Below are 12,970 nucleotides of genomic sequence, written 5' to 3' on the forward strand. Positions count from 1 at the left end.
GCTTTTTGTGTCTATCTTTGACACTAAATATTGATTGGGATTGAACATTGGTGCCAAGCTCATTCCCCCAATGCTGTTCATACAGATTTGCCAACAGCAGTTATTGGATTGTATTTAGATGCTGATACATTTTATTTCCTACCTCCCTGACTTTACCAGCAAGTGGGTCTAGGACTTTGTACCAAAGAAGATGAAATGTGTATTCCTCAGCCAGAAACCATGGACGAATCACGTGGGCCATTCCCAGGTGAATTCAACGTCTGCAGCATTTAACTTGAACAATCCCAGTAAACCCATTTGTGACCACAGAGCCATTAAGAATGCCAAGAGGGATTTCTGAGGCTGGAGTCTCATGGCAGTAACAGTATCATCTGGTGCCAAAGAAAAGTAAAGTAGCATGCCTTAATGACTACCATCTAGTGGCTGTGACATCTACTATTGTGAAGTGCTTGGAAACACTGGTGATGGCACATATTAACTTCAGTCTCCCAGCAGCCTTGATCAGCTGTAGTTTGATTACCATCGCAATAAGCCTTCAGCAGATGTCATCTCTCTGGCCCTCAAGTTATCTCTGGAATATCTGGACAAGCACTCCTACGTTAGACTCCTATTTATCAATTATCGCTCTGCTTTCAGCACCGTAATCCAATCCAAATGGATGCATCACACAGATCAGACTTCCTGCCATTGACTTCATTTACACTTTACAATGCCTCGGAAAAGCAGCCAACTTAATCAGACTTGTCCCACCCCAGTCATTCCTTCTTCTCACTGCTCCCCTCTGGCAAAAGATGCAGAAGCTTGAAAACGTGCACCACCAGTTTTCTTCCCTATCAGATGCTGTATCACAGAGTGGATGTAGTGACAGACTCTCGGCTGTGGGGAGTACTTTGGAGCAGGTCTACGTCTCCTGGGTGGAGTCAGTATGGTAAGGAGTGTGAGTACATGGTCACCCATTCCAGGATTTTGCAGCTGAGAAGAATGATTACAGGGCAACACTCGAGGTATGCATATGCATACGTAAATATCGGTAAAGGTAATTAGTTATGGGATTTATTTCAGAATAAGTATATATCATATTATTATCAATAAAATTAACGTAAAGATAATTTCGTTTTTAGAGATACAGTGCTGAAAAAAACCTTCGGCCCACTGGGTCTGCACCGACCAGCGATCCCCACACATTAACACTATCCTACACCCACGATGGAATTTTTTTACATTTACCAAGCCAATTAACCTACAAACTTGTACGTCTTTGGAGGGTGGGAGGAAACCGAAGATCTCGGAGAAAACCCACGCAGGTCACAGAGAGAACGTACAAACTCCGTACAGACAACACCCGTAGTCGGGAGCGAGCCCGGGTGTCCGGCGCTGCATTCGCTGTAAGGCAGTATCTCTACCGCTGCGCCACCATGACCGCCCAAATTCATCCCAGCAGGCAACCAAACAATTTCTATTTGTATACTGAAGGTCAAACAAACAATTTAACTTGGCTTCAACAATCCTAGTTAATAAACAAGGCCCACTTATTGTAAAGCTTATTTTTAAGTGTATACTTGCCAGAAATTAATAAAACCTGTATCCACATAAATGCACTTTTAACTTTGTTCCAGTATTTTCCCCATCACTGAGTTAGCTGTACCTCAATTGGTAGCACTTTTGCTTCTGAACCAGAAGGTTTGGGTTTAAGTCACACTCCAGAGAAATAAGCACAAAAACCCAGGCTATTCTTCTAGAGATCGAAGCCAAAAGAGAATGCAGCTACTGGATGTTTCCACAGCTAACAATGGCCCGTTTCCTTTATCATCGTTACTTTTTTGCATGTCTTTCATTAATTTCATCAACCACTGGGTGGCGCCAGCAATGGCTGCCTCGCCAACAGTTTGTCTGTCCCTTTCTTCGTCGTTGTTATTTTAATATGTGTTAAATGTATGTTTTTAGTGTTCTTTAGCTTGTTTTATGTGGGGGATGGGGGGAGGGGGTTGTGGGAAACTTTTTCTAATCTCTTACCTCAACGGAGATGCGATTTTATTCCGTATCGTATCTCCATCCGCACTGCGGCCTAACATCGAGGAGTTGGCGGCCTTTGCTGGAGACCGACTTCGAGAGCTCCACAGCGGGGAGCCTACAGGACTTTAACGTCACAGAGCTCGTGGTCCCTGGTCAGAGACCGACTTCAGGAACTCCAAGCCGCAGGAGCTTCGACCGCCCCGACACGGGAGCTTCTATCGCCCCGACACGGGAGCATCGACCGCCGGGTGCGGGAGCTTCGACCGCCCCGACGGATGGTCCGACTGCCCCGACACAGGAGCTTCTATCGCCCCGACACGGGAGCTTCTATCGCCCCGACGCGGGAGCTTCGACCGCCCCGATGCCCCGGGAGAAAAATGAGGGAAGAAGATTAGACTTTATTGCCTTCCATCACAGTGAGGAATGTGGGGAATCCGCTCTGGTGGACGTTTATGTCAACTTTTATGTAGTTGTGCGTCTTGTTGCTTTTTCAGTATGGCTTTATGGTAATCCGCATATCACTGTACCTTATTTGGTACACGTGACAATAAAAGACCTTTGAAACCTTTGAATTTGTTCAATATCTCTCATTTCCCTTTCCTGTGACTAGTCTGAAGAAGGGTTTCAATCCAAAACGTCACCCATTCCTTCTCTCCAGAGATGCTGCCTGTCCCCCTGAGTTACTCCAGCATTTTGTACTATCTTCGGTTTAAACCAGCATCTGCAGTTCCTTCCTACACATGCAGTTGCTAGAATTTAGACCACAAACGGAACACCAGAAGCACTCAGCACGCGGCATTTGTGAAGGCTAACAGTCGAGACCCTCTGGCATTTTAGTTTTGTAAACCGAAACATCTTTGCTCACTTAAGGCGACATGTAAGATCCCACGACATTACTTCAAAGAGCAGCAAGTGAATTATACCAGATGTCATGGCCAAGGTTTTTTTTGTCAAACTACATTTCTAAAATAAGATTATCTGATCATTATCACATTGCCATTGGTAGAAGCTACAAAACGCTTTAGAACATCCCGAAAAAAGCCATGGAAGATGCAAGGTAAATTCTCCTGAAGGCAGAGCCTCAGCTCCAAGCCAACTGTTAGAAGTTCACAAAGTTGTCACCTTGCCTACATCTGCTTAGGCAGTGATAACCAACTTCTGCTTCAACTGGCATCTTGCCACTGCAAATATACCAACGGTGTGGTCACCACAAAATCTTGCTAATTCTCTGAAATAAGTGAATTAACATCAACCTTCTCTCCCAGGCCAAATCTAAATCTATCATAATTGGATACCTGGAACAGTTTCCTCTCTCGCACTCAATGAGCATCTCAGCAGAGATTTGAAGGGCGGCTTGGTGGCGCAGCAGTAGAGTTGCTGCTTTACACCACCAGAGACTCCGGCCGATCCTGACGACTTGTGCTGTCCGTATGGAGTTTGTACATTCCCCCTGTGACTGCGCAGGTTTTTTTCCAGGTGCTCCGGTTTCCTCCCACATTCCAAACACTTGCAGGTTTGTAGGTTAATTGCCTTCTGTAAAAATGTCCCTAGTGTGCAGGATGGAATTAGTGTATGGGTGATTGCTGGTTGGTACAAACTCGGTGGGTCGAAGGACCTGTTTCCACACTATAAAATAATGTAGAGTAAAGTAAACTAAATCAGGGACCTTACCCCAGTGTCCATGATATATAACTCATTGGTTGGGTTGGATGTTTAATGCATTATTGATGACAAACAGAACAGAATCTTCAGTTATCAGAAAATATTATGACAATACATACCTGTTTGTCCCCATCAGAAACATGTCATTATGAGTCCAGACGATGTGTGGATGTGGGTAACCAGTGGCAGTGCACCCGATTTGCACCTCCCTCCCTTCTGTGAAGGTCTGGTTCGTGGGATACACCGTGACTCGTGGAGGTTCTGTTTTAAAGCACAATATTACCAGTTACTCAGAATAAAATTATTTTGATTGAAAAGCAAATCATGCAGGAGAAGGAGATTCAAATAAGGACAAATTAGTTCAAAGAAACCCGTCCAACCACAGTGAACCTGAGTGTGGCTTGTTGCCTTGAACATGTGGCTTTCTTTGACTGAATACATATTCTCAGGATTATTTGATTCACAACCAGTATTCAAGTGCATGTCTTATGGCTACAAGTTCAACCACTCGATGACACTGGAAATTGGGACATTTATAAGAATATTTGTTTTGATTCAGGACTAACAAAAACTACCAAAAATGAAAGGACACTCTAAAACCTAAATAACCATCTCCACTGCATTATTGCCCAGAAGAAGGAGTCTGGTTTAACACTGAAGAACATTTCCCTCCACTCGCCTTGTTATAGAGCATTACTTTAGAGCTTCACATTACAATCATGAGGTCCAAGGGAACACACAATGCACCTCTGTTGCAACAACAATTATAAGTCACACAGGACACAAGTAGGAAAATGTTTAGGTACAGCAAATATTGTGAATTCCCAATGATTGCCTGTGTCATATTTAGCCACAAAATATCCCAGGGCCACAAAAATAGCAAGGGCTGAGTCTCCCCCCCAGTTTAAATCCTTCTCCACACAAAGAACACCTTTGTACATCTTCAAAATTGTCAACTTTCATGGTACTGTTTCTTATGCAAAAGAAACATGTTCACCCTATTATGTTAATTTCAGTACTTGAAGGTGAGAAGTTTAATTGTTTTCAAAGATTGGAAGTTTATATCAACCACTGGATTCAAAGTATTTATGTAGATCAATCTTCATGGATAAATTAGTGGCATTTTTTTTCTAATAAAACTATAAAGAGGGACTCACCATCATGCAGCCTTAAAGGGCAATTAACATCTCAGCTAAATGCCAAAATTCCACGGCTGTTCAGCATAACATTTAAATAAAGCGTGGCAAAGTTTAGATGCTATCAGCTTTATAGTTATGGTCAAGCGAGCAGAAAAAGGTTGAAAATGTGGTTCCACTTTACTGTTAGAAGACGCTTTGTTGCATTCTCGTGGAAGAGAAGGCAGAGGCAGAACATTTTTGCACGTAGCTTTGTTACATATTGGCTCCCAAACCTCGGGGGATAGTATTCATTATAATACCCAGAGACTGTGGGCAACAACCAAAATCAAATTTATCATCTTCAGGGTAATATTTTGATATTTTCATAGTGATAACACTTAAATTGTCCAGAAATTTCCGATATCAAATTGTGATTTTCAGTGACATGACATGATCTATATATCACTGATATTTTTTGTTTGCACATTACGATAACTTAAAATTGCAGAAACTTCAAAAGAATACATTAACATGGAAGCAGCCATTGTGAATCTTGAAAGTTGTGAATTATTTTGCTTACATTATCAGCATGTACATAGAATATAAGATTTTTTTTTAAAGTTAGCCTTCAATTATAACTGATTTGAATGCTGAGGATATCATTAGAGGATCCATCAAAAATCTTGGAGATACAAGCCTTACTTTGGAGAGATCAACCTTATCAGGTTTAAATTAGAGGTTCAGAAAGAAACCTAGAATCTTCATTTATAATGATGTGGATTATGCAACCTTTTTTATATAATCTTTTATATAATCTTTATATAATCTTTTATATAATCTTTACTCATTTTGTCAATGTATGATTAATGCTATAAATAGCTATTCAATTAGCAACTAAATTGAAGAACATCATTCTTTTATAAAATAAAACAATCAACCATTTTAACTTCCATGCCAATTTAAATAAGGAAACTGAAAATTAACATCACCGTTCAACACATGTAAGTAATTGGTAAATTTATGTTGAAACATTCAGGTGATCTTAGTTGATGTGCAGGAAGGAGCTGCAGATGCTGGTTTAAACTGAAGATAGACACAGAAAGCTGGAGTAATGCAGCGGTCAGACAGCATCTCTGAAGAAAAGGATTAGGTGACATTTTGGGTCAAGAGTCCCCTGACTCTCAGTCTGAAGAAGGGTCTCGACCCAAAACGTCACCTATTCCTTCTCTCCAGAGATGCTGTCTGACCCGCTAAGTTACTCCAGTTTTTGTGTCGATCTTCAGTTTTGCCTGAACTGAGACTGATCTTGATTAAGCATTTCATCTCAACCTCAGGGAATCAATATGTCAGTCGTAGAGGCCATTCGTTTGAAATGCCTATGAACATTGTCATGCGACTTTGAGGAGAGGAAACATTACAACTAAAAGGCTGTGAACATGTACTTAAAGAAACTCAGGCATCCCTGAAAATTGCTTTGGTGACTCATTTTTAAACTGCTGTCAGGAGTGTCACAGTGTCGTGATTAATGTTTGAAAAGCTCATACAGTAATCGGTACAAGTTGACTCCAGACAGAAGTGGGTGAGTATTGTTGAAGGTATCGATGATTAGATGCATGGAACTGTCAAAAGTAATAACTGTCCTTAGTGTACAGCAGAACTTCATGCTGGTGTTCCAGTGCATGCAGCTGATCCAACATCTCAAAGTTCATGCTAGTAATTTGCTCTTCACATTCCCCATGTTTCCACTGGTGTCAACTCCCTTTATAAAGTTGTTCCAATCCTCATTTAGCGAGATCCTGGACAATGGTAGAGCAAATGCAATCACGCGGGAGGGTGAGAACACACCCTGGCCACAAAACAGCTGAGAAATCTCAGCACCCAGATCCACTTCTTCCCTTGACTTAGCCAACTGTGACCCTTTATGCATTTGGATGTTTCTCAGTCTCATTCAGAAAACGTCAAAAACTAACAAATATCAAACCATTCATCAGAATAATTAAAACAAAAATCTTGAAGTCTTACTAAATTAAAAAGAGAACATTTGATTAAACCAAAAAAAGGACTGGGATTCTCCTTTATCCTAGCAGGTTTTTCTCTCCTATTAAATGAACGGAGGCTGGACCTGCTACAACCTAGAACTCAACCACTGGACTCCATGAGGAATCTTCTGCTGGAACTTAGTTGAGGAAAGACCAGCAACGAGTGCCCAACATGTTTGCTTCTTCCACATTCATAAGTGGGAATTCTGAACTTGCTGATAAATGCACATGGAAATTCTGGCAGTTCTGTTTGGAACAGCCCACTACTTCCCTCTACAATATGGACCATTGTGCTGCCAACTGAGGAATCTGTCACCAGATAGAGAGGACAGTTTTGCTAAGTAAGTATGTAGCATGTGTCTTAGCAGGGTGCTAAGCAGTTTGCTGTGGAAACTGGAGTGTCCACACGCATTAATTAATGAACACAGCAGGCCATTTACACAGGAGATAGACACAAAAAGCTGGAGTAACTCAGTGGGACAGGCAGCATCTCTGGAGTGAAGGAGAGGGTGATGTTTTGGGTCGAGACCCTTCTCAAGACATTTACACATCTGTAAATAATCTGACTTGTTTTCCAAGGGCTGGGGTGATCATGGAGCTGTTCCTATACAGCAGTGATTTTTAATAAATGAATCACTAGCTGCACTCATCCACTAGATTTTCTGTTCAACCCACATTGTTTAGATTTGGAATCTCCTGGGACCAGCGAGCTGCTAGGACTTGCTGCTTCCCTTAATGCATTGAGCCGAATAACAAGGCTCCTGATCAGCATGGGTCTGAGCAGTGTACTATCTTCCCACCGATAAGGGCGGCACGGTGGCGCAGCGGTAGAGTTGCTGCCTTACAGCGAATGCAGCGCCGGAGATTCAGGTTTGATCCTGACTACGGGCGCCGTCTGTACGGAGTTTGTACGTTCTCCCCGTGACCTGCGTGGGTTTTCTCCGAGATCTTCGGTTTCCTCCCACACTCCAAAGACGTACAGGTTTGTAGGTTAATTGGCTGGACAAATGTAAAAATTGTCCCTAGGGGGTGTAGGGTAATGTTAATATGCGGGGATCGCTGGGCGGCGCGGACCCGGTGTGCCGAAGGGCCTGTTTCTGCGCTGTATCTCTAAATCTAAAAAAATCTAAACACATCATAAGATCATAAGTGATCGGAGTAGAATTAGGCCATTCGGCCGATAAAGTCTACTGCGCCATTCAATCTTGGCTGATCTATCTCTCCCTCCTAACCCCATTCTCCTGCCTTCTCCCCATAACCCCTGGCACTCATACTAATCAAGAATCTATCTATCTCTGCCTTAAATATATCCACTAACTGCCTCCAGAGCTTTCTGTAGCAAAGAATTCCACAGATTCACCACCGTCTGAGTAAAGAAATTTCTCCTCATCTCCTTCCTAAAAGAACGTCCTTTAATTCTGAGGCTATGACCTCTAGTCCCAGACTCTCCCACTGGTGGAAACATCCTCTCCATATCCACTCTATCCAACCCTTTCACTATTCTGCCCCCAAAATGATCTGAGCCAAGATTACAAACAAGCAAAAATGTTGAATGTCTTCAGTAATCACAAACATGGAAATAATATTCCAATAATATCAAATTCAAAAATTTATCATTCAAACTAGAGTTTTAAAACTGAATTTAAAAATGCTAGAAAACAAGTAAGATTACTAATCTGAATTATCCGGGACTAAAGAAGAGTCTCAACCCGAAACCTCAACTACCCATGTTCTCCAGAGATGCTGCCTGACCTGCTGAATTACTCCAGCACTTTGTGTCCTTTTGAAGATAATTTAATACATTCAAATTGATCTAAAATAACTCAATTAATTCAAACAATATAAATAACATGTTAGATATCTTTCTCCCTCCCCCCCCATCCATGGAAATTAATTGAGTCACTGAACCTGAGCCAGGTCTAACTTGGCACTGGTTCACATCAGATTTCCATGGGGAAGTGCGGGGAATCTGCAGGATGTTGGCACTTCATCAGTAGATTCCGTGTGGAGTCCAGCAGTCAGAATGACGTTGTTGAGTAACTCTGGATGTACAGGATGTTTGTGTTACCTTCTCTTGTGATGCTGTATAATTGGCCTGGGAATTTTCGTGGTCTCTAAATTTTTCCACCTGTGGTCTCATTGCTCCGCAAGAACTTACCTCCTCATTATTCTCCCAGTTCACCATTCACTGTTTCAAATTTACTGATTCCTTGAAATACATTTGGCAAAGAAAAGTCTTTTGAGACCAGACTACTAGCTAATTGATCTGAGACTGGGATTGTCCAATCCAAACAATGACAATATTGCCAGGAGCAAGAACAAATATGCATTTTAGCAAAAAAGATGTCCAAAATTTCAAGAGTTGGAATTCAAACATTGAAACGTTGCATGATTTGCTTGCATTATATAATTTTGTTAATTTAAGTCATTTCTGGTATTAGCGCATGGGGAGATACGTTAAAAAAATTAATAATAATTCCATTCAGACAGCTATTATGCAATGAATTTAGCACAGGAGGAGGTGATTTTGACTTTGGGTGATAACGTACAATGCAAATGTGCATAATTTATTGGAAATCATTCTCAATCTCAGCCACCGACTAGCAAGACTGAGAAATAAGAGGGGCATTAAGACAAATGCACAAAGATTGTGCAAATACTTTAAGAGCTTTACAATTACCTGTATCCTCTCACCATGAAGCAATTCAACAAAATGCAGAAAAGATAAGTGTCCATTAAAAAAAGATAGAAGGATTTGGAATAGGTAGATTGCAGACATGATGACAAAGAAGAGTTTTTTCAGAAGGTGCTTTTAAATAGGGAAGGGGGTTCTACAAAAATGGTTCTACAAAGAGCCCAATAACTTTAAACATTCATGGTGCAAAACAGAATAGTGAAAGATGGATTGGGAACAAGTTTATAGATAAGAGAAATGCCGAAGTTGTAAATTTATCAGAAGAGATGGCCACTGAATACACAGAACATAGAACAGCACAGGAACAGACTCTTCCACACAAACCTCCAGCCCGTCTGACATCCTTCCACCACAAGGAATCAAGGGATATGGGGAAAAAGCAGGAATAGGGTACTGATTTTAGATGATTATATTGAATGGCGGTGCTGGCTCGAAGGGTCGAATGGCCTACTCCTGCGCCTATGTTTCTATGTTTCTAACTCTCCGCCTTCTGAGTAAGTCCGTTCTGAATCAGTATGACCAAGTCACCATGCATCCAGTGCACCTAAATGTTCTGGATCAGCCAACCATGGGGAGCTTTAACAAATACCGTACTAAAATCCATGTAGATAACATCCACTGCCCTACCCTCATTGAACACCTTCATCACATCCTCAAAACACTAGATTACATTCGTAATACATGACATGCTGACTGTCCTTAATTAGCTTATTCCTTCCACATGTGGGTAAATCCTATCCTGAAAGAATCCCCTCCAATAGCTTCCATCCCACTGACATGAGGTCACTGGCCTATAATTCCCTGGATTATCTATACGTCCCTTTTTAATCAAAGGAACAACACTGCCCACTCTCTCTGCACCTCCACGACCTTGCCTGCAGCTCGAGAAATTGCAAATATCTTTGTCAAGGCCCCTGAAATCTCCTCTCTTGCCTTGCTTGATAACCTGGGTAAAATGCCACCAGGCCCTCGGGATTTATCCACTTGATGATCTTCAAGAACCCCAGCATATCTCCTTCTTGACCTCAAGCTGTCCTTGCACATTAGTATTGATCTCACACTGATCTCACTGTCCTCTGTAACCTAGTCCTTTGTGAATACAGATGCAAAATACTCATATAGTCCGTCACCTACATCCTCTGACTCGATGTACAAATTCCCACCTCGAGTGGCCCTAAAAAAGTCCATATAAAAAACCTTGGGTATCTTTAATCCAACTCACCAGAGCCTCTTTTTCATGGCCCTCTTTGGCCCCTTTAATCACCCACGAGTGTTTTCCTACTTGCTTTAAATTCAAAGGCCCTATCAGATTTCATCTTCTTAAACCTTCCATACACTTTCCTTTGACCAAATATACAACCTGTTTGGTCATCCATGGTTCTCTTACCTAGTCATCCTTATCCCTCCTCCTTACTGCAACATGCTGGGCCTGAACTTTGATCAATTGGCCTTTAAACAACTCCCATATCAAAGGCAGACTTACCAAATACCTACTACTCCCAACTTACTTTCCCTAGCTCCTGCTTAATAATGTTGCAAGACAGCGGGACAGGCAGCATCTCTGGAGAGAAAGAATGGACGACGTTTTGGGGCGAGACCCTTCTTCAAACTGAAGAAGGATCTCAACCCGAAACATCACCCATTCCTTCTCTCCAGAGATGCTGCCTGTCCCGCTGATTTACTCCAGCATTTTGTGTCTATCTTCGGTGTAAACCAGCATCTGTAGATCCTTCCTACACTTAATAATATTGTAATCTGCCTTACTCCAGTTTCATACGTTACCCCAACATCCAGACATATTCCTATTCAAAATAATCTTAAAACTTATGGAAGATATACATAAAATGTTGGAGTAACTCAGCGCAACAGGCAGCATCTCTGGATAGAAGGAATGGGTGACATTTTGGGTCGAGACCCTTCTTCAGTCAGGGTCTGAAGAATGGTCTCAACCCAAAATGTCACCCATTCCTTCAATCCAGAGATGCTGCCTGTCCAGCTGAGTTACTCCAGCATTTTGCGTCTATCTTCGGTTTAAACTCGCATCTGCAGTTCCTTCCTACAACCTTGAAACTTAAGGAGTTGTGATCACCATCCCCAAAATGCTGTTTCACTAAATCTACCTGGCCAGATGTTTCCCAGGTTCAGCATCATTCCTAATCAAGCATTTTGGGAAACCTTATTGGATACATCTAATAAATTCTACCTCTTCTATGTCTTTTGTACTAAGCTAGCCTCTGTTAATATTGGGAAAGTTGAAGTCACCCACTATGACAACCCTATTGCTTTTGAATGTTTAAGTGTATTGGTAGAGTTGAGGCAAGAGGACAACATGCTGAATTAATTTTAAATCACAGCTTTATTGTTCAAACTGGGCTATTTGGTCTATTACAAATTTTACAAAGTGGGAAATCTGGAGCAGAGATTTTGTCTTCAAAACCTGACAAATCATTTCCACATTTCCTCTCCCTGTGGTCTCTGTGCTAAGACAGACACGTGGGAGCACTTTCTGTTACGTGAGATCTTGCTTTGCGAAAGCATATTAAAATAACCTTTCATAACTATTCACTCCAGCACCATCTATGATTTATTTACTATGGATCAAAAATGAGGATAGACAAAATGTAAGGATGTGCAATTTAGTTTAAATAGTTGTGGTAGGGCAAATTAAAACTTGGGACCAGCCAGCTGAAATGCAGAATAGTGTTTCCTACACTTGGAAGGTGCATGGATCGTAGAACCTCAGTGATGAAGGGTGATAGGATAGGCTGGGGTTGCTTTCACTGGATCAAGGGAGGGGTCACTTGGTAGCGATCTATAAAATTCTAAGAGACATGGATAGGGTAGATAGTCAGAATCTTATTCCCATATTGGAGGTATCAGAAACAAGAGGGCACAGGTCTAAAATGGGAGGAAGAAGTTTCAAAGGATATCTGAGGAGAAAGTTTTTGTACACAGATAATGATTAATCTCTGAAACTCTTTGCCAGAGGAGGTACTGGTGTCAGATACAAATGGTACATTCAAGAGACACTTAGACAGGCATTTGGCTAAGCAAGGCATTGATGGATATAGACCTACTGCAGGCAATGGGATTGATGCAGATAGGTAAAAAGGTTGCAATCTTGAGCTGAACAGCCCACTTCTGAGCTGTACAACTCTATGACTTTATGACTCTGTAGTCTCATGTTCTTAATTGGCAAATTGGTTGGGATGGAAACTTATTTTTTAAATATTGTACCCAAATTTCATTACTGATTTCAGAAAGTTTCAACGTGCATTTTTATCCTATTTAAAATCTACCGGGATTGCCTTTTTTCTTTGAATGGGAAACCTCTATTCCCTTTCTAACCTTGTTAAATAAATAAATCGTATTCAACTCACCCTACCTCGAAGATGACCTCCCAACTTTAAAAAGCTTTTGTGTAATGATCTGACATCAAAGAA

At 41.5% G+C, this 12,970-nt stretch overlaps 1 protein-coding gene across 1 annotated transcript in view; it reads right to left on the reverse strand.

The window, feature by feature from the left end:
• Positions 1-12,970, reverse strand: part of hmcn1 (hemicentin 1) — a 365,295-nt gene that overhangs the window by 237,687 nt on the left and 114,638 nt on the right. Inside the window, exon 12 of the mRNA XM_078407604.1 lies at positions 3,795-3,936. Coding sequence (XP_078263730.1) covers positions 3,795-3,936 — 142 coding nt within the window. The remainder of the gene's footprint in view (positions 1-3,794; positions 3,937-12,970) is intronic.

The sequence above is a fragment of the Rhinoraja longicauda genome, chromosome 11, assembly GCF_053455715.1.
Source record: "Rhinoraja longicauda isolate Sanriku21f chromosome 11, sRhiLon1.1, whole genome shotgun sequence".
NCBI classification, from domain to species: domain Eukaryota; kingdom Metazoa; phylum Chordata; class Chondrichthyes; order Rajiformes; family Arhynchobatidae; genus Rhinoraja; species Rhinoraja longicauda.